This window comes from Ascidiella aspersa, chromosome 6 (assembly GCF_963924565.1).
Source record: "Ascidiella aspersa chromosome 6, kaAscAspe10.2, whole genome shotgun sequence".
NCBI lineage: Eukaryota > Metazoa > Chordata > Ascidiacea > Phlebobranchia > Ascidiidae > Ascidiella > Ascidiella aspersa.
The window spans coordinates 24,165,803-24,193,036 of record NC_139452.1 but is presented as its reverse complement, the minus strand read 5'-3'; the positions used below and the strand labels follow the sequence as shown (position 1 = coordinate 24,193,036).

Genomic DNA, 27,234 nt, shown 5'->3' with positions numbered 1-27,234 from the left:
ATTTATGTATAAGCTATTGGTAATTTTGACAAATTAAAAAACAACGTAATCACAACGTACAATATCGTATTGTTACAAACGGAATTTTGTGTGACGCCTACGGTATTTGAACTACAATTTAACTCCTGGGAAAGTTATTTACTAAGCCCAATCCAGGTATTTCTTATCCTTGCGAATATAAATCGGCCACTTTATATGTCATTCCGTGACGTCAATGACGGTTGGTCTGGGTGCATTAACAGTAATTTATAGAAACCTAGCATGTGATGCTTACAGCTTGTTTTACACTATTGTTGCAAACTTCCTGCTGGTTATTGCTTTGAAATAGATGTAGACAACAGTAAACAAGTGTAAAAACGTAACAGTATAGGTTATAAAAAAGATACAATAGTTTTCCAAAAACATTTTGCAACCTATATCGCCTTTGCATGAAAGAGAGAAAGATCTGTAAATGTTTAACACGTTAAACCTTAAACACATTAGAAATCACAAGTTTTGGATAAGTTTCTAAAATAAAATACACTTAAGTTTAGTGTAAATGTTAAAGGGTGGTCGTTTGACTTCCACAAAAATAAAATATGATTGGAAATTGTGCCAGCAGATGAATTGGCTTCTTTGATCTTGTATTTGCTTTCCAATACACAATCCTATATTAATTAAAGCTTTACGCGCAAGTTGATGCGCGAATAGGTTTACACGATTGCAGACAACGTATATGGCTTCCAAAATAATCAAAGGGCTAATCACAGGAGCTGATAAATATAGCGGAAAATATAAAGGGGCGAAATATTAGGTATAATAATCCGAAAGTCGCTATGCTTTCTCTGCCAACTGTTGAGAACAACAAATGTCCCCAACAAAATCCTTTATTGCGAACAAGCTTTACAAGAAATAGGCCTACTTCACAGAGTTTCGCACTGATCCTCGAAATATGCCCCCTAAACAAATCTAGTCAAAGCTAAATAATATTTTGCCTTTAACTAGTAGAGAATACATATTTCAGCAATAAAATAAACGTTGCGTGTTTTAACAAGCGCAGTTTTGAGGCTAAAATTAGTTTCAAACTCACAAAGGTCATCTTGGTGGAAAATGTGACCCTTTGTGTTGGATAAAGCGCGAAACAGGGTTTAACCAATGGTTCTTAACCGGGATGCCGCGGCACCCTGGCGTGCCATTTTTAATGCTCAAGGAGGCCAAGGATATTTGAGAATCTTTAAGAATATGATTATTGCCCAAATCCTACAATGTTTTGTTTAGACTGGAATAAATCCAATCATACCTTCCTGCGTTGTGTAGAGTTGTGTGTTGTTCGCGTTTATTATGAAATTCTAGTGAATTACCTGTAGGAAAATCTTTTTTAGGGGTGCTGCAATCTATTTGTTATTTCTGAGGCGTGCCGCTAGCCAAAAGGTTGATAAACACTGGGTTAAACAAATGTTTTCCACGAACCCTTTACCTGGATGACACACCTAGACAAGGATTAATTTATCGATATCGAATGGTCCTTATGTCAAGCTTTTTTATATACCTTTCATCAATACGGTGATGCTTCCACTCCAAAGCAAAGATTATCCCAATGCAATATAGGTTGCGGACATTCAAGCATGCAGAAACCGGCTCCAACATAGGAAACACACAGCGGGTATTGATCGGCTCGTTGATAATCCACTCGATTTTAATCAGAAATCTAGGGCAGTAACAAAGCCGCTTCTTCAGCAAAGCGTATGCCGTAGATATTGAATTCATTCTGCTGTTGCCGCCTTGGAGAAAGCTGCTTATCATTGTACTGTCTTGTCTCAGCTGCGTTGCGAAGTTTGCAATATGGCATCGGCGGTAAAAATATTTCTTTGTTTTGTGTTATAGCAAGTTATTTTTTGACGGTGCGCGAAAACAACAATCGATTTTGTGCGGACCTTAGATCTTTAGGGAACTTGAATTGTTTTATATTAGAAATAGGCGACCAATGGATTATACGAAAAAGTTAAATCAATTGCATGATTCGTAGTTTACACTTGGTAATCCTAATCGACATGGCTAAAGCATTTCGTGAAAATTGCGTAACAAGTGACGGACCCTAATATTAACGTTTCGTGTTTTTTAAATGCTAATTTATTTTCTCAGTGTACTGAACTACACGTTTATTCAAATTAAGAAAAGAGGTGTCGAGAAAGTTGTAATGTCGTTTCTTTAAAAATGTCGCCCTCGAAAAAAAAAACATCTTCGTTAACTTTTCGACTACAATAGTTTGCACAGAACGACCTTAAAATAGAAGGCTGTAAATCCAGTTTGAAGATTTAAAGTGTCGAGAGTTTGTGTAAAATGTGGTAAACTGACAAGCGTTTTGTACTTTTGCGACAGGTTGGATCGTTTCGGAAGCTTTCGATCTCCGAGCAGGCCACCCTCACGTCCAAAGACCACGGGCCGGTGATAGGAAATGACAAGGCCTTGCCTCGTCATACAGTGAAAAAGGTAAATCAAGAATAACGTTTGTATTGTGCGATATAGCAGGTTAATGGTGTGCAATCTTATTATGTTAGATGGTTATCTATATAGATATAGAGTCAGACGTGGATCTAGGATTTTTGTTTGGGAGGGGAAAATGACATTTTTTTCAGGGAAGACGTCACAAAGTTACATCTTAACGTTACGTCACAAGGCTGCGCCAAAATGTGATGTCACAAAGTTACATCTAATCTTGACGTCATAAAAGGAACATTATCAGCACCACAGAATTTGTTTATTTGGTTAGAGTTTTAGATTGGACAGATGTTACTATCAATACAAAAGTTATAACGATGTAATCCGTTCGCACAAAGCGCAAAACGCCTTAATATCGTTTAAGTTTAACTTTTATTTTCGTGGTTTCGCCCATTGGATCCGTCGCTGTCTATCTAGAGCAGTGGTTCTCAAACTGGGGTCCGCGGTCCTTTTGGGGTCCGCGAGACAATTTTCTGGGACCGCGAAGCACCTAACAAAAAATCAAAACGACGCTCTTGAAGAAGAAAACCTCTTGTGCAAAAAATATTCAGGAAACTTACTTTTCCACAGCAAGCTGATTAGTTGTTCATTCACGTTATTATACACTTTGAGTTGAATTGTCCATTGTGACGTCATAGTATTGCATTGTGCTAGTGAAAGTTACGTTTTTACAGCTTGCTACGCTGTCACTGTGGGCTGTACGGTCACGGTTTTAAAACTGTTCGTGATTGCTTCACACAAACAAATGATTCGTTAGAGGTTAACATAACCGAGCTGATAGCAAAGAAGCAATTGCACCCGTCCCATTGATACCATTAAAAACAAGTGTTATTTTGTGTATGTTTTTAAGGGACCGTGAGCAATTAAAAAAGTTGCTGAGGGACCGTTGCGCAATTTTTCTAAAAAAGTTTGTGAACCACTAATCTAGAGCGATATTTCCTAATACTTGGATTAACTGTTTAAACGAACTTCGAATATTCATTTTATTTTTGACAACTTTAGGCTGAACGTGAACTAAAAGAGTCGGTCATTGTCAAGGATAGAGAGTTGGACAACATCAAGTCGGCAATTGAGAAAGAGTATGTCAGTAAAAATCGGATATATTGAGTGGATATGCCTTCACCATTTGGGCTTAAGTATAATTTTATGAGCCACTCCTAAAAATATAAATAATTATCTTAGCCGTTTTAATATATAGGTATCTATAGTTTTAATGCTTAAAATATTTATCGTCCAATTATCGTCACTGTTAAATGCAATTAGATGGAGCCATTTTAATGTATAAAATAACTGTGAATAAAGCAGTAAAGTTATTGCACGTATTCAAAAAGGCATATGCGGGTCATTTTGAGTGAGATGTAATAAAAATACACCTGTCGAAATTAGTATAGAAACATGTTTACTAAATTATTAACCCTTGTGCAAATAAATTATTACAACGATTAATGTTATTAATGTAAAGATCCAACCACGAAGATAGTATTTGTAAAAACAGATTCTCGTCATGTAGCTTGATAGCAAGCTACATTGCAGATCCGTGCATATTGTTCCCAAGATTCTCGTCAAATCTAATAAAATTATTGACTTTTATTTCATCCCGTAACAGCTTGAAATAATTACAGAAGGGTGATTCTTTAATCGATTAGCGTAATCGTGTAAGTATGGAGAGCAAACACTTAAATGACTGTTAACATCCGCAGGGCTCCTACATCTGATCAAGAAGAAAAGGATGTACACGAAAAAGTCAAGGCTCTTTTCGGAAAGCAATCCGACTCAACCCTGGTAAAGTTTCTGAGAGCACGAAAATACGACACGGAAAGGACTTATCAACTAATGAAAGGTTCGGCTCTTTTGCTTTCCGAAATGAATTTTTGATTTGTGTAGCCTACTGGTCGGCATACAAAAAACCTTGTTAATTCTGACGGTTCTATGGCCAAAAAATGTCGGTTTAACTGAGTATAACAAGTTTTGTAAAGTAAAATGTCAATTAATCTTGTGCAAACACAATCGTGTTTCCTCAAACATTTTTTAAAATAAGAACGACTGCTATCGAGAAGTTTAAAGAGTGCAACTACAACATGAATGTCTAGATACGGCTATTAGTTTCATTAACTCACTGTTGCTTGTAGAAAAAATTTAATAATTTTCGCTTTACTTTCAGTAACCCGATTTATCGAATTTACGATTAATTTAATATATTTGCTGGACGTATAGCTTTTGTCGGCGATTAGAAAGCATGATTAACAACCACCATTGTTTGTTGTTAGTCAATGTTTTTTCAACCAATGGGCCGCGAACCAAAATTGGCCGCCGTTTGATCATTTGGGTTGCCGACGGCAGTAGTTTTATATATTTAGATTTATTAAGATTGGTTCTGAGTAAGATTTTCCAAACTTTTAGACAACTGTGGAAAACGAAGACATGGATAGTATTAATTAAATAATATTAATACGATAATATATCTACTAATTTATTATGTTTCCATTGCTTCCAAAAAAATCAGTAAATATGGTTGGATCCCCATAGTTCGCTGTTTTACCTACGCTTAGTATTTACGTCAAAAGACTCATAAACACTGTTGCAAATTGTATTTGCTCTATTTTGTAATATTTTGTAATAAAGCTTTTTCAACAAAAAAACACCTGTTGGTATTTTTACAGTACGTCTATTAATTTAATTCGGGTTCTTCCCAACGTCAACTACATGTTGCAAACTTCTTTATAATTTTAACTCGCTAGCTAAAAGCCATAAGATTAGCTGAAAGTTAATCAGTTTTAAAAATCTTTAGGTTACGCCCTCTACCGGATGAACTACCCAGACTTGTTCAAAGACATTTGTGAAACCGAAGTTCGGCGGCATGTCGAGAAAGGCCAACCCGGGGTCATCACGTCACGTGATGCGCAGGTAAAATAGTTATGACGTAATTCGCAACGTGCATAGTGCTGCTTGTTTAAAAGGCTTGACACAACCTAATGCGCTAGAGCATTTTGGGGTTATTAGATAGTATAAACCTATTATATATTTTGGAGTAAAAATAAATCAAGAGGACGCAACAATAAAAAAATAAAGTTGTAACCAGGGTAACGTGTAATACAATGCGATAGAGCTTGATATGATAAATTGTCGATTTACGTAAAGTGTTAAACAACTGTATAGAAGATTCTCTATTAAAGAAGTGAACTAGCAATATTATTTATGCGATCGCAATTCATGAACAAGTCCGTATATACACTTAACAAAATCGAAGTATTAACCTGTAAAATGTTACTACATCAAAAGTGACACTACCTAAGTTATGAAGACATGTTTAGGATTGAATTAAATGGGTAAATATTACCTTAACGTTAGATTAAACCGCAAACCTTCAATTAAAGCATCTCATTGAAAATATAAACCTTAATATCTAAGTTACATATTTTTATTGCAGGGCCGAGTTGTGCTGTTTTTCCGCTTTGATAACTGGGACCCGGACGAGTACCCATTTTCCTTGGTAAGTAGACCAGCAATGATTAACGCCAATGTCACATCTCAACGCTAACCATAGTTATACGACGGTCTGTCAAGCTGCAGTTGTACTACGATGCGCTTTATTAGCATAGCTGTTTGAACACTAGAGAGTATAGATGACTTAATACAACACTGCTTGACAGAGAAATGAGCTTGAAATAAAAATAACTTCAACGTTAGATAAACAAATACTTCGGAATAACACTAAAATAGGAATAATTACTAATAGTCGTAACATGGTCCAAATCCAAATAAGTCTAAATCTGTCGGAATAAGACTTAAATGGTCAGAATCAGGTCTAGCTATACCACATTTTACCTAACCCCAACCCCAAACGCTACCCCTAAGTATATCCCTAACTCCCTAATAATTTTACCACTAAGCCAATTTCTAACCTTATACCACCAGCCATACCCTCTCCCCACACTTTTGGGCGTTATATGTTTTTGTTTCGATGAACTTACAACTTTTCCTGACAGATTTATCGATTTAGGTCGACGATTTAGATATTATTCTGTTCTGGATATTACTGGGAATTTGGGTTTATTAGGTCGTTGGACTTTAATGCTATGGTACTATCCTTCAGATATTGTTGCCTTGTACGTCTTCTTGTGTGTTTCCCTGCTTGACATGGTATATATATATATATTTTTTTTTGTTACTTATTTGCAGGCGATCAAGTCAATGGTGTGCGTGCTGGAAAAGTTACTGGAGAGCGAGGAAACGCAAATCAACGGGATCTGTTTGGTTGAGGACTTCAGTGGATACACACTCTCCCATCTGGCAGCAGTCGGAGTCAGCGAGTACAAGCTCATGATCGACATGCTGCAGGTTTCTGACGCCCGATAATGTCGGATCAAACCAGGGGTGAAAGTATAGAATAACAATCTTACCAGAACTATGGAAAAGTTTCGTACCAAAACGGATGAATATTTTTAGACAGGACGGCATAATTTAAAATTACGTCATAGGCTGGTAGCATCATAGGAAATTTAAGCGTGTCGATGTGTAGTGCACAAATATGCAACAAAAATTGTCAGGTCACTGCGTCCAAATCAGGGTGAAGTTATAGAATATTTTTAAGGCATGGAAATTTTCATACATTACGTCACAAATTTACGTCATGACATGTCGTCTGAAACAAGTAAATTTATAGGAAACCTTTAGGTTATCGTTTACATGTAGTTCACAAATCTGCAACGGAAATGTATGTTTACTGACGTCCGAAACAATGCTAAAACTAGAATAATTGTCTTGAAAAAAGTAGAATAGTTTCACGATCAAAAATTTTCTAACCGAAACGCATAAAAAGTTTCTTACTTGAGGTCACAAAGTTACTTCAGAATGTTTCGTCTAAAACTTATTGCAATATGAAAGACTATATATGCCTCTTCTAGCGAAATATATTTATCTTTACATGTTTTATAATACCTCATTTCGCTTACGACAAAAATTATTTCACTTACGACAAAAATTATTTCGCTTACGACAAAAAAAAAATAATTGCTTCCGTTGAAAGTCATCGTTATTTGCCAGCAGAGCTAGGAATATATTTTATATGAACAACAAGTTTTATTTGTTCAATTTTTACTTTTCATAACGCGAAATGCTTTATCTTCTTTTGTAGGGGTCGTTTCCGTGTCGTTTCAAAGGCGTCCATTGCATTCGTCAACCATGGTTTTTCACCAAGACATTCAACCTGATCAAACCTTATCTGAAGCAGAAGATTTTTGAAAGGGTACTTTGAAAAATATTAGGGCCCAGAAATCAGAATATCCATAAATTCCAGCTTAGAGAATTTATATGTCATTCCTCCTACAGTCTGGTCATAAGACAGATATTTAAAACAATGTTTATGATTAAACAATTAAACATGCTGAAAACCAAAATATTTGAAAATATATATATCATGCTTAACAGCACGGCTGCGAAGTCGGTTAAAAAGCAACCGTAGTCCACTTCGGCCAAATTTGGCGATCCGTCAATTCCCGGGTCCGGCTCTTAATCTACAGATTGTATTTCACCCATTTACGTAACTAAACTACAGTGCAGTTATAGCAATTAACTCATATAGGAGTATTATTTAACTTATCCACCCACAACGCTTGCTTGGAAAATGTCTCACGATATGATATTCTATACCTTTAAATGTTATAATTTGCGACCATATTGGACCTTATTCGGTTATGCACAATCGCGCGTCGGACTCGGGACTCTGGTAGTCGTAAATAGTCGTTTTCGAGTCCCGAGTCCAACTCCCGCAGCCCTGCTACCTGAAATAGCAGAAATTAAACTACAGACGTGATCATTATAAGAACAAGCCAAACTAGTTTCGCCCATTTCTTTATCGTCATACAACCACATCTTGATAGGTGACGCCACTACAAAGCATTGGACAGGTATTACATGAAAACTAATTTTGACGCTTATATATTAGATTTACGTGCACGGCGAGGAGCTCAGTTCGTTTTTCAACGAATTTCCGTCTGACTATCTTCCATCAGACTTGGGTGGCACTGGACCAGCCTACGACGGAAAAGCTGCGGCAGAAATGCTATTCGGGCCGGTAAGTTTCGACTGGAGCAGTCCTCGCACATTACTTGTGTAATATCCACCGGTTAATATAACAGAAAACGTGGCAGTAACTGAGAAAAATTACCAATCGGCTTAGACCATAAGACCGAAATTACACACACAAAAGCGAAAAGTATGATTAATACATGATATTAGTAATAACGTCTAAGTAAGAATAGGCCCAATCTCGTCGGAGACCTATATGGCTGTATAAAGCATTTACCCAAACCCAAACCCCAACCCTAACTTCTTCACCAACTCCCCTTATAATTTTAATCCTAACCCAATTTCTAACCCCGCCTATTGCCCGCCCGTAACCCAAATAGGGGTAAACGATCCGGTGCCAAAGGGTGACCCAACGGCGCCGTTTAAACAAGGGCGCCCAAACGTCGATACCAGACCGTTTGACTTCAGACCGTTTGGCCCCCGATGGTCCCATACCATCTTCAAACGGATTACGTGATGTTTAATCCATTCAGGTGTTATGCCGATTAGTTTAAAACTTTTTCCGACAAACGTAAGTGTTATATCAACGTTTTTAGGTCTTATTTCGCCGTGGATATTATTTTGTATTTGGTGTTATTGACAGGGGTCCTAATACTATGGTATTACAGATTATTCTGCTTGAGATATTGTTACTTTGTAGGTCTTAGTGTGTGTTCCTTTTCAAATACATTATTTTGACAGGAATCTGAAGACACAGCTCTGTGAACGGATTGCGGATGCATTCACTATCTTTCGATTTGCATATAAATAACCTTTCCCCTAACATGCTAATTTATAAATTGTAGAAATTGCTTGTATTGTCGTTTTGAAACAAATTAGTAAATAAACGCAAGAAGTGGGTGCTTGATGATTCTTTATGCCGTTCCTGAATTTTTAAGCAAATTTGAAAGACATGTTTTGTCAATAAAACAAGAATTTATGAAACATATCGAAGAAAACGACACAATTAAACTTCATTTAGAAAGTAGGCTAGGTAGCCTTCATTCTTTTGGTTTTCAAATAAACCATCTTACAACGACACTTTTCTCTACAAAAAAACATGTAACATTAAAATGTTAAAGATGAACCCAACGAAGAAAGGTAGGCGTTCTATGATTTTATGTTGCCGTTCGCAAAATAACAAAAAAAAACTAAAACGACAACTTTCGTCGCAAAATATTTACTTTTCGCATAAATGCAAGCTGGCAAAAAAATATGTTGACGTATTTGCGAAATCGTTTTCCCCGTTTTGCCAACAGCAGCACGGCCCGGTCGACTCTTGACGAAATAATCGCGGCGGTAAATAGCGTCCGTACGGAGAAAGTTGCACTTACTAATCGCGCAGCGTTTTGTGCGCCGCGCCGATATTGGATCTCTCTCGAGTCGGCACTCTGCTACTTTTGTTTGTACAGCCAGGGCCGGAACCGTATCGGGCCTACCCAAGGGGCGACTCGCACGTACGGCGCCCGCTTTGTCCCACGGCAGTGAGAAAATATTGACAAACTTGGCTGCTGAAAAGAGGCCTTAGGCACAATGCGAACACCTTGCCGATTGGAAACGCTTATTCGGCGTAAAGTGGTCTCGGTCCAGGTGCGCGAACTGGCTTATTAAGGCGCCCTGAGTGCGGTGGCACAGTCTCCGCTGATATAGTGTTATTATCAAACAAACGCGAGCCGTATTTAAGGCAGGTACGCTGGTCAGACAAGTCACAAAGCGTTGGCAGTGAAATCCAGTTTCGCTCGTTCTATAGTTAAAGTATTCCTGACAGTGCTGCCAGGCTATGTGCCTCGAGAGATTGTGAAGTGAGCCGCGAAAGTTTTTTGTAATTTTGGAAAATAACTTAGAAGTCACATTCATAGGAAAGTAAGGCAATCCCTGCGATATTATTTTAGTGTTTAGCCGATTGCTGTTTTCCGGGGTGATTGTCCAGTTATTATTGTCTTAGGTTTTATGTAATGACATAACGTGCACCTAGATGTTTTGCAGTTTTGAGAGATAAGCAACAAGGAAGTAGTCTGCAAACCGCTGATCAAAGTCCCAAGGATACCACAGCTGGTTTATTTATTTAAAGTTGCGTAGTAATATTTTAAATCTCATCTTGTGTCCCTTAGCGTATTTTTGTGCGTTAAGATGCTGCTGAAAATTAACTGACGGTTTTGATAAATTATTTTGGGCGTAAGACAGTTATGCGTCACCGTACAAAAACGATCTGCAATTTATACAAAGGCTTTACGGATTTCTACAAGTTTAAAAATATATATCAAGGAAAATATACAAAAGTAAAGGTGGAACCGTACAGGGGGGTGGTACAAAAAGAACCGACATAAGATTCCAATGGATTCCAATGTATCCTGTGCGTTTAGACTTTGGTAGTATTATAAACGAAGCAAACTAAAATAATCTTACAGTTTAAAAAAGTTTCATTAATATTCATGACTAACTTAGCCAACGTTTTGTAAGTTACATTAAACGGTTACTAAATGACTCTTAGGTAGGCGATTTTCTGGTATAGATCTACCAATACCAATATTGACAACAAAGACATAGAAATATTCGTATTTCGCCAATAACAAACGAATCTTTTACCGAAACGTTCTGACTAGGTAGCGGCGAACGTATAAGCTCTCGAACAAAAAATAAAGGATTTCCCAAAAATAAACTAGGCTTACAGTAGAATTAAATGAGATTTGACTCATCGATTGTCATTTTATGAGCTGCTTTTATACTAAAAATAATTATTCGTTACGTTACTTAATGCGAAAAATCTGCCGATTTTTATTTTAGGACCCACTTTAACACTTAGCCTGATTAACAGTGAAAGAAAGGCGGAATGATCCAGTTGAATAAACAGCTTCAAAATGTGGCGATCTTTCAACAAAGGCAAATATACTTTCCGGCAGTTGTATTTGTTTAGTCAAATTTCAATCCTTACCTCACCTCTTAAAAGCTACACACATAACGTGTTCAAAAACTGTTATCTAGCCTTTCTGGAGTCGCCTTTTGACCAACGATAACAGTTTAAGTGTGACAGTACACCGAAAGCCATCGCAGACTCACCGAATCTGTCGATCAACGATGCAAGCAAGGCAGGCTAAAAAAAACAATTGTTCAAACCTCACTGCAGCAGGCTTGTTGTTTTTCTAGCCTGTTTTGCTTGCAACTTTGATCTACACATACTCACAGGGGAAGCGAGTTGAGAAACACCCACGGAACCATTGCATGTTACATTCTGTTAAGCACAGTTGGTAGACCGAGACGGTCCCGGTATGACAGGAGGTTGTGAGTTCGAACCTCACTGGCCATAGTGTTTTCTTAGCCTGCTTGCTTGCATCATTGATCGACAGACCCGGTGAGTCTGCGATGGCTTCCACTGTACTAAACTAACCTCTTAAAATTCGAAATGCCCCCAGGTTGTTATAGCGCATATAGTTTTTTTGCCACAAAATGGAGCTCAATTTCGCGGTGCGCAACAGACTGCTACATGAGACTAGGCGACTGGTTGAGGGTGGCGTGGACGTGAATGCTGCCGACCAGGAGGGCATCACACCGCTGATGCTGTGCTGCTTGGAGAATAACGAGCGGTGGTCGACCGGAGTTGCAAGAATGCTGCTTCAGGTAAAGTAGACCTATCGTATTTCTATTGCCGTAAATCAGGACAAGATTGCCAAAAGAGATGAAAATTCGAACGCAAATGGAATTTTACGCTTTTTTGAACGATACGCATATTCAGCAAATGTAACACCAGAAGACATAAAAACGACGCAAGTTTATTTGGCAGATTTACACCACGAATATTTTCTGTTTTCGTTCATTTTTTTAACAGGAAACCTAGAAGTCGCATAAAAATAGAACTCTTGCAAACAGAGTTTCACATTTGGTCATTTTTAGCTTCCGAGGAAAACTATTGATTATTCTTTGGAAAAAAAGACAAATCCTCTTAGAAAAGGTTATGTTCTAGGTAGTAACCAAAGCTCAGTAAATTTTTTTTATGTGCATTAGGTAAGCACGTGCTATTGACGTAAATAACTTTAATCATGATTTAATTAAATATATTCACTAATTCCACTTATAACTCTATAGTTTATTGGCCACTGACGAGTAGCTTTGAATCCAATATTATTAATTTTTATCCAATTTAAGATACGCCCTGTAAGCCAATGGCGTTAAAGTGATATCCGAATGCAATTCCTTCCGAATAAAAAGTGGCAAATTATAATTTTAATTTAACCTAAATCAAACATCATTACTTTCCTATTTAAATACTGTCCGATTTAACCTAAATCGCAACGAAATTTTGCATGATTCAAGTTAAATCGGACAAAAAATTGTCGAACGAGCGAATAAGTTTGTTTTTCGAACCGCGCCCCACAGCTTACCTGCACAAAACTGTTGCCCGGAAGTTGATTAATCAGTATTTCGCGTTGCGTACTTTTTTAAGGAATAAATGCAACCGATTTGAATGAACTCATGATTCGAGTTGACAAACGCATTTTTTCTCGTCTTTAACTTGCTGTTTTACATGTTTAAGGCTCGGGCGAAAGTTGGGTGCAGAGACAAGCAAGGACGGAACTCTTTGATGCTTTCTGCTCTCTTCAGACGATATTCTCTCACCAAACTCTTTCTACAAGCTTTGGACTTCCGTTTGGATGCGGTAATTTATTGTTAATTCCCCGGCTAAAAAGAGTAAACATGCTACTCTTCAACTCTTCGTTATATCAGGAGTTTGGAAACAGTATAGTGACAAATAGTTATAAACAAACATTTTAACTTGCTGTTTTATTGGCTAGAGTTTTGGAGCTTTCATTTGCCCAAAATAAACTTGAAATATGTAGTTAGCTTATAGGCTAACAATATAATTAAAGACCGCTTTTTTTAACCATTCAGCATCATATCATCATAAACGTTGTTACCAAATAAACGATTATTTTTAAAACTTCGCATTTTGCCAAAAAAAAATTAGCAGGTCAAACATTCCTTAAATATTATCTTCTATAATGGCAATAAATCTAGCCTACGTGTACCGTTATAACATTAAGCTACTTTCAGCAATGATGTGACGTCTTTGTGTATCGCTAAAAGTTTCCGTTTTACAAAGCTTATTATTTTTTTGTTTTTACGCCTTTGTTGCATTTTTTGCAATGCATTCTGTCACCCTTTAGAATACATCTCTTTAATTCAAAAGCGGAATCAGAAATTAAACTACAATTTACGATGTGTGTTTTGTGGACGGGGCAACATTGCGCTACTGAGCTGGTTTCAAATCATCGCAGCTGTAATTAAAGAAACATTGAACAACATGTGCCACCCAACAACCCCAGTTTGCTGCATTTAGGTGGACTCTCTCGGAAACACGGCGCTGCATTATTCCGTCATGGGTGGAAACAGCGATGTTGTCGCACTGCTCTTGGATGCCCACTCGCGGCAAAATATTTCCGTGAAGATGAGAAATCGATTCGGTCATTCAGCGGCAAGCTTAGCAACGGTGCTCGGACAACAGAAGATTGTGAACAGGATGAAGTTCGATTTTAACTGCGAAAAACAGGATTTTAATTTAAAAGTAAGGAAGAACTTGATGTTTTTAACAAATGAATGAATTCGGCTACAAATTATTACTTATAGTTATATTACTTTTTTGCAAACTGTAATTAACGCCAACGAGGCATCTGGAAGTTAACAATGGAAGTATTTGAGCCGATGTGATAACGTACTGAAATAAATGTGTAGGAGGACATCAAAGATAAACTTCTGTGCAACAGACATTAAATTTAAAATATTACATATTCTAAGTATTACTCATTTTTTTTGCTTCACTTCTCAGTCACAATAACTGGTGAAGATACAAGTTCGTGTCGAAACGTCTTTAACAAAACGATGTCGATCTACTCGGCCTTTTTAGCTTTGCAATTCATTATCAAGCTACGTTACAGATCCGTGCATAGTGTACACAAGTATTTTTCTTTACATCTTACAAAATGACTTACTATGATTACGACAAAAGAGTCTAACATATTTCGGTTACTATTGTTTTGAACTTGGATAGCTGGAGGTCGTGAGTTCGAACCCCACTTCATGCTAGTTTTTTTTTAGCCTGCCTTACTTACATGCTTAGTCGACTGATTCGGTTAGTCAGCAATGACTGTCGGTATAATAAGATACGTTAGCATTTATTGTTGGTCAAAAATGAACTAAGAAGGGCTATAGCTAAAGATCACAGTTTTTGTACGAGTTTGTGTGTGTGTATCTTTCATTGCTTAATTTGCGCGTTAAATCCAAAAACGGCTTTCCAGATTCCGAAAGACACGCTCTTGCATCCTTGGAAGGAAGACTTCGAGCTGATAGAGAACCCGCGCTTGCTGCGACAGCAAATAGTGCGCGAAATTAACGAGAAGGCACGGGTGCATCTTTCCAGACCACTACACAACACCCACCAGTTTCGGCGCGCTTTTCACGTGACTGTACGAAGACAAACGGTTGGAGGAAACGTGGACTTCAACAGGGAAAGCGCCACTAAGACACGGACAAGTGTGAGATTCGATTCTGGCTGGAGAAAATACCTCCCCGGCTATTTGATCACACAGAAGGAGCAGCAGTCTCAGTCCTACCGATCTTCGGCCAAGCCGCTTCGGCAAAGCTACGACGAGGTGTTCGACTGTGTCGCGGCCGAGGAAAACGAAAGCGAAGAAACCGAAAGTGGTGGGTGCCAAATTTTCTCGAACCGTAATCGAATCTGAACGGGTTTTCGAACAATTTTAATGAGCCTAACTAGAACTGAACCGAATATTCTGATAAACCATAAACCTTAATCGAACCGAATCTGTCAAAAAGCGGTTCACTCCAGCATGACGTCACGACTTGCATTTTACAGGCCAAGTTATGTCGTGAAAATGAATAGGCATTAAATAAAACCTTCGAATTTTTAGATTTTTTTTAGATAATTACAATCATGAGCTGCATTTTTTTAATACGTCACGAAACTTAGACTGAATACGATTTACAATTCAATAATCATTCTATACATATTTTGACTGTCTTTTGTCGAAATTTATTTCTCTTAACATCTTACAAAATGACTAAGTTTTATTACGACAAAAAAGTCTAAAATATGTTTGTTGTTTTAGACTTAAAAGGGTTTTGAAATTTGTTGAAAAATAAAAACACCTAATAACTTTCGACAGATTCTTTGTTCATTCTCAATATGGTCCACTGATTCGAAACGTTTAAAGCACGCTATTTATACTCCTGTGTATGGGCTTTGGATATTATATTCCTACATCTAACAACAAGCCCCACTCATTATGCTCCAAAACATAATGACTTATTCAAAACAAGTTAAAGTGTCATTAAAGAAAGACAGGGAATGATAAAGCACGGTTGTGCGTAATCTTGTCAAGATTTTAATACAATTTGTCTTTATATAATGCCACCTAATTACCCTATTTGGAATTAAACAAAACGGCCATTTACAACGATCTGTTCAAACACTTGTCGTTTGAAGTAACACGCCTATATATTAATTTGGCAGAGGAATCGACCCAAACGCCATTCACAGCCGCCGGCGCCAACGGAGCCAAAGGCAAACCATCCAGTACGCAGCGGAACCGATCAAAGTCGAGCATGTACGACTCGTTCGCCGTCGGCACAAACGCGGGGGAGGGAAGAAGGCGTTCGAGACGCGAGTCACTTAACAACCCCGTCCACAATCACCACCAAGTGTCGCCCTTGCGCCGCAAGACCCTGCATCGGCTTTTCCAGGATTCGGCGTCACGGGCCCTGCAGCTGAACGCCGGGAAAGCGAACTGACTCTTTCTGATTTCGAGATTTTTTTAAAACTTTTTTGTGACTGAATGCTTGCTAGAGATTTGTTGTGATTATAGTTGAGCGTTTTACTTCTTGTCCAACTGAGCGTTATAGTACTTCGAGATTTTGCTTTGCTGAAATATACGTAAGCTTTATAAAAATAAATGCACGCGACTATTGTCTATATTATTTAAAATATCATAGGCTTACGCCTTTTGGAAAGTGAAGCAAAGTTAACCTAACTCGCCTTTCAATATTAAGATAAAATTAAAGGTTAAAATCATCTCGAATGATTAATTAGTGCATTTGTCATTGTTTTGTTTTTTGTCGGGGACATAAAAGTTTTTAGGGAGGACGATACAAAGTTTTTTCAAGACGTGACGTCATAAAACAATTTTTCTATTAAACACTTGTTGTTCGAGAGCAGCGAACTCGAGCGCAAGTCGCAGTTAAACCTAATTTAATCTCGCAAAGCGCGAAAAATTGTGTTTGTGTGGTTAAAATAAAGTTCCAACGTTTCGATTACCTATTCGGGCAACCTTCTTCAGAGCAATCTAATTGCAACTATAGCTATGGCCCTGAAGAAGGTTGCCCAAATAGGTAATCGAAACGTTGGCACTTTATTAAAATTTTGCCGGATGAACAATTTTTGCAATTGAAACGATGCTTGGCAGCAACAGTATATTCCTTTCACTATGTTAATACACTTTTTTGGCGCTAAATAAAATTTTGCCGGAAAAACATGATAAAAGTTGTACCTTCTGGGGAATATGTCCTGATGCCCCCAATATTTTCCCCTGATACCTGCGGTAATGTTTCAAGCCGCACAAGTCCTGGGACTTGTCTCGGTTGCCGCTAACGATGGCATTTAAAGAATATCGACGGTTTCTAAATGACATTCCTAAAATTGACTCGAAAATCGTGTTTTGTACATTTATGCCTATAACTAATCTTTTCGGAACACCAACAAAATAAAATAATACAGTGCGAACCGAAAACGGGAAATAAGGAGGAAAAAGGCCTGTAACAAGACAAAAAATAATAATAATAAGAAAAATTCCGACAAATTTACACAGTTATCACACGGGTTCGAGATAATGTCTCCTGGTCCCCAGGATTTCGATTTGGTATAACGGTTAAAAAACATTGCATGGTTCATACGCGCTCATTGCAAAAGGCGCGGTCCATGGGTTTCGACATGTCATTCGTGGTTTTCGGTGCGACGAGGCTCGCATTTCACAAAGTCCAGCGTGAAATCATGTACAGTATTGCGACACAACTCGTGACTGTAGCGTCGCGAAATCGCGTCAACATCAGGTTCATTTCGAATTGTGTTTGATCAGAAACGACAACTTCGCACCACACTCACCTTGTTCCGACTGGCCGAGAATAGCAAACTGCGCGGAAATGGCGCGCATCAAACACGAAACGCAGCTAATTGACTGATGTTCGTGTTGCAGTGACACCGCGAAAAAACAAGTAAGTCGTATGACAAAGAGAATGCGCGCGGCTATTTCTGCACTACTTCCAGGTGCACGCCAGTCCAACTTGCCAAAACGCGTTACTCGACTTTACAAGAGTGTCATCAGCCTTTGACGTGAACACTTAGCTTTCCAAACAGATAATAATTTATTGACATTTTAGTTCAGGCTTCTGAGGGCGCGTTTTTTTTTTTTTTTTTTTTTTTTCTTTGAATAGTTTAAAAGGCGGATGGCAAGTTATTATTCTCCAATTGTAGGTAAGGTTAACAAATTTTAAAAAAAGATACGACAGAAGTTAAATAACCCATTGTTTTGTTTTTTTATGATACGTTTTATGATATGAATAATGCCGGTTTAGTGGTAATTTTTTTTAAATTGCTATGATTTTTAATTTGTTTATTAACTAAATTTTAAAATTGCCCGCAACTGACAAAATGCAAAAGTTTAATTTTCGTTGGCCATTTTGTAACTGTTCAAAACGTGACGCAATTTTATAAAGAATTAGGTGATTAGACCACGGAGTCGAACCGGAACCGAATCGGAACTTTATGAACCGGTTTTGTGTCAATTTTTTCCGAACCGCAACCGAACCTGAACCGTTTTTTTTAAAAGATAAGATTTTAGGGAGCCGAACCGGAACTGAACCGAATAATTTGAAAGTACCTGAACCTTAACCGAACCCGAACCTGTAAACAAAAGCGGTTCGCTCCAGCATGACGTCACAACTTGTATTTTACAGAGTCAAGTTACGCCATGTTCGAAATTTTATGAAAGAATTATGAATATTGAATAAAAAAAATCGTTCATTTTTTATTTTTTAGATATTTCAATATTGAGTTGCTGTTTTTTTTTTAATAAGTTACGTGACTTAGATTAAATGACTTACAATTCAAATATTATTCTCTACATTTATCGAACTACATTTTGAGATTTAACGCAAATTTTATTGTATCTGAACCGGAACTTTATGAACCGGTTTTGAAATAACGATGTTCGAACCGGAGCTCAACCGGAACTTTTAAATTCCTCCGAACTGAAACCGGAACTGAACCGGATTCCGAAAAAATCCTTGAACCCGAACCGAACCTGAACCGGAAAGTCAAACGGTTCGACTCCCTGATTATAATTAGAAAGTGTTTGTCATACATCGGCATCTATCCCATCGGGCCTTAACAACTGGGCATTTACACTAAAAGTGTTAAGATTCAGCAACGCTACTATTTTGTATTGTATCCAATAAGACCTGTAAAATGTGTTGTTCGTAACTTTTGGGATAGGCAATGCCAACAGTCAAAACTCAGCCTACAAGTTAAATGTCCCATACCAAAAATTTATACCAAAGTACGTAATTTTTATTTATTTTTTTTTTTTCAAAGTACGTAATTTTTTAATAAGTCCAAGTAAGACGATTTCTTAAAACAATTGAAATCAAGTCATTAATAGCGCTACAATGATTTTTCGTTGTTACCGTGGCACTATGTTCGAATTTGTGGCGAAAACGAAACAGATACCTAACCTAATTTTATTTTTTTAAACGGATGCTACAATCCCAGCATGTTTCTATAAAGTTTCCCTCGTTGGTGGTCTGCACTTTTTCTTTACACTTAACATTGCTTCTTTTTATTAGGGAATATAATGTTATTCATAACACTACTTGTGTACAGTTTCCTTGTTGGAACTGTACGTAGCAACTGGTACTCCCATGGTAATTACGAGTACTACTTCGAATCTGAACCCAACTACACGTTCGTCCAAGCATCTTTATTCTGCCACAATCAATCGGCTGGACTGCTTCAAATAAAGACTCAGGAGATTCAGACATTCCTGAAGTCAAGGCTCCCATTTATTGCAGGTAATTTAATAGTTGAAGAATGTCATGTTAATTTTGGGAAGATTATGCCTTAACTTTGATGGTTACTAATCCACTTACAGAGGCCCTTAACATTAGACCAGTGGTTCTCAACCGCCGGTCCGCGGACCGGTGCCGGTACGCGTCAACTTTCCTGCCGGTCCGCCAAATATATTACAATTTTATACCTCAATTACAAAATGCAACATGTTGAAGGCTTGTCTATCAAATTTAGAACTTCGCCAGTTCCGTAATTTGCAGCATTGTGACATAACATAGAGTTGATGGTCTGTTGTAGACTTTATCATACGTCACAATTCTGCTTGTGCCCAACAGAAGTGTTGTGCCCAACTGTCTTAGAGTGGGCTTCAGCTCGTTTAAGTCTTAAAATTTAAGACCAGTTATTTGCAAAAGCTAATAAGACTTTTAGTTGCATACTTTTGTTGTAATTACATTTTGGTTTGATTTTTGAAGGTCCACCGGTCCACAAAACTGGTTTTGAAATTTTACCGGTCCGTAAGCTAAAAAGGTTGAGAACCACTGCATTAGACCATTTACTATCAATAAAATGTAATACGTTTTGACGTGTTCAGTAAAAGCTGCTTAAATAATCTTTAAAAGCGTGTGATTTTTATTCGGCGTATTCAGTGAGTAAGGCGATTTAAAATTTTTTGGCGGCTCTCTGGAGAATGTCAGATGAAATTCATAGTGAACATTGTGAGTGCTATAGAAACTGTAGTCTGCAAACCACATATAAGATTACTGAGCTCAAAGCATGTTTATCTCTTTGGAATGTTGCAAATTGTTCTTGACTAATACAAAGGAAGTGATTCGTCGATGGCTAACGATATTTGATGATATTTTACTGTTGTTAGGTTTACTTTCTAGGAATGTATGGTGGCGGTGAAAAGGTGATTGTTTTTTGGTATACTCTACTCAAAAAACAATTTGCAGTTTTGCGAACAAGTCATTTTGAAATTACTTAAGTCCCAGTCCCAAGTCTAATTTAGGTCTTTTTAAAAAAGTAGCAAGTTAAGTTCCAGTCCAAGTCATCAGTTGCGCAAGTCAAGTCCCAGTCAAGTCATTATTAGAACAAGCCATTTCCAAGTCCAACCACCAATGTAATAATAAAACGATAAACCATTAAAATTGATAAACTCTTCCGATTATTATGAGCAATAAATCGTGATTTCAACCCAAATCATTTGACGCAATAACTTCAAGTCGAGTTATTTGTCTAAAAGACTCAAGTCAAGTAAAATCATTTAACCACAACGACTTCAAGTCATTTGCAAATCTGAAAGACTTTAATCACCTAAAATGAAATTTGTTGCTCTTAAAAACGAGTTTTGCCATCCTCAATTGTAAAACCTGAGTTAAGTACCGACTACTATCCGGGCAAAAGTTGAGACACGCCTTATTTTACAGTTTATACACTAAAATGCCCGGTTAATCTATACAGGCGACATCTACTACATTGGCCTAAAACGCAGTCCGGGGTCGTCCGATTTTCTTTGGTTGGACAACTCTACTCTGGCTCTGACAAACTGGGAGGATGGCCAACCAAGCATTTCCACTTCAGGCGAAAACTGCGTTCAATTCTGGGCCTGGGGCAGCTTTCAGTGGAATGACGTGACATGTGATACCAACAACGGGTTCATTTGCCAAAGGGAACTCGGTAAGTTGCCTATAGTTTGAATATACGAACAACCTTTGACATGATACTTTTTTGACTGCGTCTCGTTTTTCGGGACGTTGCACAAACGTAGGCTACTGAAGCCTTCTTAAACTCCAGTAGTGGTTTTAGCAACATAGCTAATATCTAACCCGGTGTTGATCAACCATTTATAAAAATGGCCGCATGGGAAACATGAAACATATTTTAGTGCCAAAAAAGGATCTCAAATAGATTTAAATAAAGTGTGATTCTGTTTAAAAGATAGCTTTCAATATCGTAGTTTGACAGTGGTAAGAATAGCCATAGGTGTGTACGTAAACGAAAGACTAAAAAACGTCAGAAAGCTCTGTGCTTATAATCATATTACAAAACATTTCAAACATAGATATGCCTATTCATTTTGAGATTTTAAATATCAAGAGCAAAATTGGGATTAATAAAACAAAACAAAAAATTAAAAAAAGAATAATCTGATTTAAGCTAAAAGTGTGTTAATGTTTTCATTTATAGCATTCCGATCCAATAATAGTTATCGTGCACTTATTACGACAAAACGACGCAAAATTTAGTTCACCTAAACTCTAAAAGAGAACTTTAACTCCAAAGTAATGTAAATAAAATTGGAAACAAAATTAATAGCTTTATTTACAATAAGAGTTACACAGAATAAAAATACCTCAAATATTTGCAATTGCAGTTTAACTAAAAACTGTAATTAATTACATCAATTACAATTTACACGTCCGGTGGATATAGGAGATAACCAAACACGAAAAAAACTAAAGTTGCCAAAAAAATACTTTAAGAATTTTACTTTAAGTGGCCAAGTGCCCCGCCCCTGGACACGCCTTCTGACAATCAGCGATGTCTAAGACAAGATGAATTTTATAATAATCGTTATACGGATTGTTATTAACCAATATTTGTTTAACTAACGATTCATACGAAATAACACGTTTTATTGCACTTATTATAAGTTTCTGTTTTGTTTTGCTTTTCAGTGCCCTGTGATGTCACAAGAGACGTAGATCCAGGTTCCGAAGGGTTGATTGAATCACCGAATCACCCTGGATTGTATTCAGCAAACTCAAACTGCATTTACAAGCTCATCAGCACAAGTAGCGAGTTCAACTTTGTAATCAACTTTTTAGCTTTCGACGTTGAAGATCACGTTTGCACGTAAGTTGTAGTGTAACTAAAGTAAAACACAGGTTAATTATCAAGTAGAATACACCAAAATGCTTAAAACGAATTGCCCCACTCTGATCATGTCAAGCACGTTCAATTGCATGATGGTTTAACAAATGTAAGTTTGTGATCTGTATTTGTTACCTACAAGAGCCTGCAAAAAAAGAAGTAAAAATGGCATTTTAGCAACTAGAATAAGTAATTATAACTATAATCCAAGTGAAATCAGTCAATCTTTGGCGTTTGTTGTTCCAAGTTTTGGGTGATTCGAGCGGGCATTTAAAACAGCTACAAATCCTCCAATTCTGTCAGTTAGAAATTGTTGTCTGACAGCAAGTGGGCAGAATGTTGAGAGTATAAGTATCTGAAAGCCTAAACAATTTGTGTTCAGAAGCCTAAACAATTAACTAAGCAGAGCTAAATAACCTTAAAATAACTGATTTTACCGAACATTAATTTTAGCTTTTTCGATCTTATTCTTGTTTCGAGACTAGAAGCAAAATGTATGCTCAGTAACGAAACTTCTTTTGCTTTAAGAATAAATACATTCTCTTTTAAACCTCGCAAACTTCATTCTTTAGCTGATTTGACTCAATTCTGAGTTACAATATAACCCTAGATTAGCGTTGATTTTACAGTCATAACATATTACTGTTGGACAACCCGGATTAACAAAATTGTCTTGTGTTATTGCAAGTATAGGACGGCTCTAAGGAAAAGGTACAGTCATTGAATTAAACGTGCATTGTCGCCGCGGGAGTCTCTTGCCTTTAATTTACATAAATGTTTCACAACCTGTCCTTATTGACGGTTGGGCTGTGGAGTTGAGTAGGACTACCCGAGTCACGAAACCACGTTATGTTGGTCTAAGAGTTATATGACACCCATGTGAATGGATAGCTTTCGATCCATTCTATTTTAGTTACGTAAATTGTTGTAACACAGGGGTTCTTAAACTTTTTTCACCGCGGACCCCTAAAATTATTTTTTGCTTCGCGTGGACCCCTGTAGGCAAGAAGTTATTAAAAATGATCTCATAAATTGACGTCACAATCAAATAGCCTGTCAGAAATATGCTGATGGTTTAAGTAAAAAGGTGTCTAACATTCAGTGGTAAAACGTTTTATTTTAAAGTAAACTCTTTTTAATTTGATTACTTTTTAAATATACACTAATATTTCAATTTGGCCTTCATGGACCCCCTGAAATTAGTTTTTGGACCACCAAGGGTTCCATGGACCCCAGTTTAAGAACCCCTGATGTAACACATGCTGTCAGTTTAGTTTGTGCCAAGCTCGGGATGTTGTGAAATCGGCAGATTTGTCGAAGTCCGACTCGGAAATAGGGTTGTTTTGAAAACACCTGTTATTTGCGTTAAAAATTCTGCTGAAAATGCCGCTTTTATGATGTTTAGGAACGACCACGACAAATCCTAAAAAAAAGTGTTAAAGGAATTCGGAGGAAAAAAATGTTTTAGATTGTATTGGTATAAATGTTTTTCTAGATGCGACGAAAAATAAATAAAGATGGTTATGCAGGTTCGACTACCTAAATGTGTATGACGGTGCAAGTACCAATGACACTAGGTTGGCGCGTCTCTGCGGTAACAATATTCCTCCATCGTACACCAGCAGCGGAATGTATATGACGTTGCACTTCATATCCAACCGTCACAACCAGTATACCGGTTTCAGCTTGAAATACAGGACAGGTGAGTGGGCAATTTTACTAATTGTTTAACACCAAGCCCAATAATTTCGCAAATCACGTATGACTATATGTTGTTGCACGGAAATGACAACATCATTCTGAAAATGATTACGGTTGCCAATCGTTTCTCAGGGATACTATAGATCAGTGCTTTTCAACCTGTGGGATGGTATACGCACTTGTGCGGATAAAAAAATTGTAATGCGGTTGACAAACGTTGTGCTGATGAAAATGGTGCATGTTCTTGTTTTTCATATACAGTAATTAAATAAGCTGGTGCACTTACTTATGCGTTTTCGTTGGTCATTGCAGCTTAAGCTATCTATTGTATATCGGTCAAGGCTTAGGCTCGCGCCCCCACGGTTTTAATACACAAACCCTTTCATTAAAAATAAACTTTAGCCAAAAAAATAAAGGTTGCAAACTTTCTGTGCTTGTTTCGTGCGGATGAAAAATTTCCGAAATAAAAAAGTGCGGTTAGAAATTTCAAAGGTTGAAAAGCATTGCTATAGAAAAATAGTGAAATCGATTTGTTGACATTTACGACCAAAAATGCCCAGTTTTGTGGTGCTTTCAAGTTTGCGTTGTTCAAAGTACATGGATACCACACATAATAGTTTGTTAATGTATAAGGTATATGCAATAGCTAATTGTACAATAGATAATTCCGCTGTTGATAATGTTGCTTTATACGTTTTGCTGTGTGTTCACATAGAAGTCTATAGACTATAGTAGGTTGAGGTATTCAATTTTACAGTGTAAATGTAAAGGTAATGTGCCGTAAAGGTAATTATAAATAATATAATAATAATGACAATTTTTTTTCTTTGCAAACCATTAAAATATATTTTAATTCCCTTTTTTAATAGCACATTCGCGCGAGCATTTAATTGACAACAAAAGGCCTCTTAAGTTACGTATTTGGTAACATTATACGAGGACGTTTCATTAGATCTAAATTATGTTTGGTGTAATAATTACATCAAACAGCGACTGTTTTCTCTAAAGTGCAGCAAGTTTTTTTTAAACGAAATGAGTCCCTAAACATCAGAATTCCATGTTAACAACAAATTTAACGGCTCGCAAGCCAAATGGCCACTGTTTATTTTAAAGTTAACACCGCTGAACAAACGACAGTCCCACCTACAGACGCTCCGTGCATTAACAACTTTTCTCACAACACCATTAACGACATGACGTGGCAAGACGCGAGAGACTACTGTATAGCACATGGAGGCGACCTTGCATCGGTTGGAATGAGAGACGAAGATATGCGCAGGTAGACATAGTTCGTTTTGGGCAGTTTATGGTTAGGTTCGGTTATAGCAGAGTTTCGCAACCCCAAAATCGGCTCGCAATTTTATTCTATTGGTTAGCCGATTGCAGTAGTTCGTGTGGTTAGATTTATTAAGATTGGTTTTAAGCAATATTTCTTGTAATTGAAGTTAAGTTCCCCTAGGGCAGGAGTTCCCAACCTTCTTACGATCCCGTACCACTGGGACTCTCTGTACTGCCACGCGTAGCACTTCTTGCAGAACAACTAATTTGATCGAATTATTTTTTTATCTATTTTTAGCTTACAACTAGCAATATTCAACGCTGTTTGTAGCTTAAGCTAAAAGACTGTAGAGGGCATATATCAAGAACAATGATTTGACAAAAATAACGCCCACTGTCCCATAGCGTTGTACGGCTTTTCAAAGCAAATGTGCTCCTTGTTGACAATTCACATGACCTGTATTTTGCAAGATCGTAATAATACTAAACAACAGGAATAGTTACATACCAATGAATATACTTCGGGAATTTTTGTTTTGTAAACAAAACCAAATAAACAAAATATAAAGTTGTAAATTCAAGTTTTTGTGAAAATACGGATGCTACTCGCGTACCACCTGAAAAACCTTCGCGTACCACTAGCGGTATACAAAGCCCTGGCTGTTTTTTCACTTGGTTTTGTTGCGATTTTAAGCGTACAAAACGTTTACCAAAAATAATTGGGCCGTCAAAAGTGTGGCTGTTACAAATATACGCTTAACATTGGGTCTCAGCGAAACCATTTGGAGTAATACTGTTATATAGCGTATGTGGTGTGTGGTGTGGGTGGTAGTACCATAAGGTACTGTCACATAATGGCAGAAATATTTATTTGCTCTAAAATTAACTAAGTATAAGCGGATCCTGGGCGACACACAACCATGCTCCCATTAACCAAATATGTTGACCATCAAAGTTTTATAGTTACTAGTAATGTCATCCAATTTAAAGGTTAATAATTAGCATATAGCACAATATATTCCTTTGTTGAGCTTTGCGTGAAGTTTTTCCGTGGTTTTTCCTGCAGCTATATTAGGTTAATGGCCCTCATAAGTTGCTTACTTATTTTGTTAATTGACTTCATATCGAGGAATGTATGCTCAATGCGCCACGTTTCCTAGCTTCAAGTTTTGCTAATTTAAACCAACTAAAACCAGGTGTTTGGAGCGAAGACTTAATGAATATTTTGCAGTACATTTGCGCTGCAGTTTTAAGCACGAGTTTGGCCAAAAATAGCACGTTTCTAAGGTGACTTGTTTCGTTACGCCATGCTATGACGTAAGTGTGTAAACTGACTTTAAATTTTATATCGTCGCCCCCGCAACAAAATCCCTGGAGCCACCACTCCAAACGTGACTTATTTTCTTTTACATTGATAATATTATATCAACAGCCACATTTTCCAGTTAGCCATCGAAATGCAGAAACCCTTGTATTTCTGGGTTGGTATGAAGCTAATCGAGGGAGAATGGCTCTACCTGGACAACGTTGCGCTAACGGAAGCAAACAGCTTTTTCTATCAAGGCCGACCGGACGGTTCTGGCGATTGCGGCCAGATTCAATACGGCTCTCAATTCTGGATGACCGATTCAAGGTGCTATGCTCGGAATCACGCCATTTGCGAATATCCGTGCGTCAGCATTGGTGAGTTGGACCTCAACTCATTTTGA

The 27,234-nt window shown here is 37.4% G+C and overlaps 3 protein-coding genes across 3 annotated transcripts; all 3 read left to right on the top strand.

Annotated features, from left to right (window-relative positions):
• The first annotated feature begins 1,821 nt into the window (after nt 1-1,821).
• Nucleotides 1,822-9,270, top strand: LOC146140928 (retinaldehyde-binding protein 1-like). The gene is made up of 10 exons (XM_083392742.1): nt 1,822-1,833; nt 2,338-2,469; nt 3,481-3,557; nt 4,179-4,318; nt 5,267-5,382; nt 5,906-5,968; nt 6,658-6,816; nt 7,613-7,723; nt 8,423-8,551; nt 9,247-9,270. Exons 1-10 carry the CDS (start codon nt 1,822-1,824, stop codon nt 9,268-9,270), a joined length of 963 nt encoding a protein of 320 aa, XP_083248868.1.
• Nucleotides 9,271-11,850: 2,580 nt separating this feature from the next.
• LOC146140927 (uncharacterized) lies at nt 11,851-16,508 on the top strand. The gene is made up of 5 exons (XM_083392272.1): nt 11,851-12,159; nt 13,073-13,195; nt 13,877-14,101; nt 14,832-15,237; nt 16,067-16,508. The coding sequence occupies exons 1-5, from the start codon at nt 11,989-11,991 to the stop codon at nt 16,342-16,344; spliced, it is 1,203 nt and encodes a 400-aa protein (XP_083248398.1). The 5' UTR covers nt 11,851-11,988; the 3' UTR covers nt 16,345-16,508.
• Nucleotides 16,509-19,455: 2,947 nt separating this feature from the next.
• LOC146140926 (uncharacterized) lies at nt 19,456-27,234 on the top strand. Its single transcript, XM_083392741.1, has 6 exons — nt 19,456-19,674; nt 21,134-21,349; nt 22,351-22,528; nt 24,076-24,248; nt 25,361-25,526; nt 26,958-27,234. The coding sequence occupies exons 1-6, from the start codon at nt 19,458-19,460 to the stop codon at nt 27,232-27,234; spliced, it is 1,227 nt and encodes a 408-aa protein (XP_083248867.1). The 5' UTR covers nt 19,456-19,457.

Excerpts from the sequence above, each read along its gene's own strand:
- LOC146140928 (XM_083392742.1), top strand. Across the intron at positions 4,319-5,266 it reads GACTTATCAACTAATGAAAG|GTTACGCCCTCTACCGGATG; the intron begins GTTCGGCTCTTT and ends AAAAATCTTTAG. Across the intron at positions 6,817-7,612 it reads TCATGATCGACATGCTGCAG|GGGTCGTTTCCGTGTCGTTT; the intron begins GTTTCTGACGCC and ends CTTCTTTTGTAG.
- LOC146140926 (XM_083392741.1), top strand. The coding sequence starts at position 19,458 with ATGTTATTCATAACACTACTTGTGTACAGTTTCCTTGTTGGAACTGTA. Across the intron at positions 21,350-22,350 it reads CATTTGCCAAAGGGAACTCG|TGCCCTGTGATGTCACAAGA; the intron begins GTAAGTTGCCTA and ends TTTGCTTTTCAG. Across the intron at positions 25,527-26,957 it reads AGAGACGAAGATATGCGCAG|CCACATTTTCCAGTTAGCCA; the intron begins GTAGACATAGTT and ends TTATATCAACAG.
- LOC146140927 (XM_083392272.1), top strand. The coding sequence starts at position 11,989 with ATGGAGCTCAATTTCGCGGTGCGCAACAGACTGCTACATGAGACTAGG. Across the intron at positions 12,160-13,072 it reads TTGCAAGAATGCTGCTTCAG|GCTCGGGCGAAAGTTGGGTG; the intron begins GTAAAGTAGACC and ends TACATGTTTAAG. Across the intron at positions 14,102-14,831 it reads AACAGGATTTTAATTTAAAA|ATTCCGAAAGACACGCTCTT; the intron begins GTAAGGAAGAAC and ends ACGGCTTTCCAG.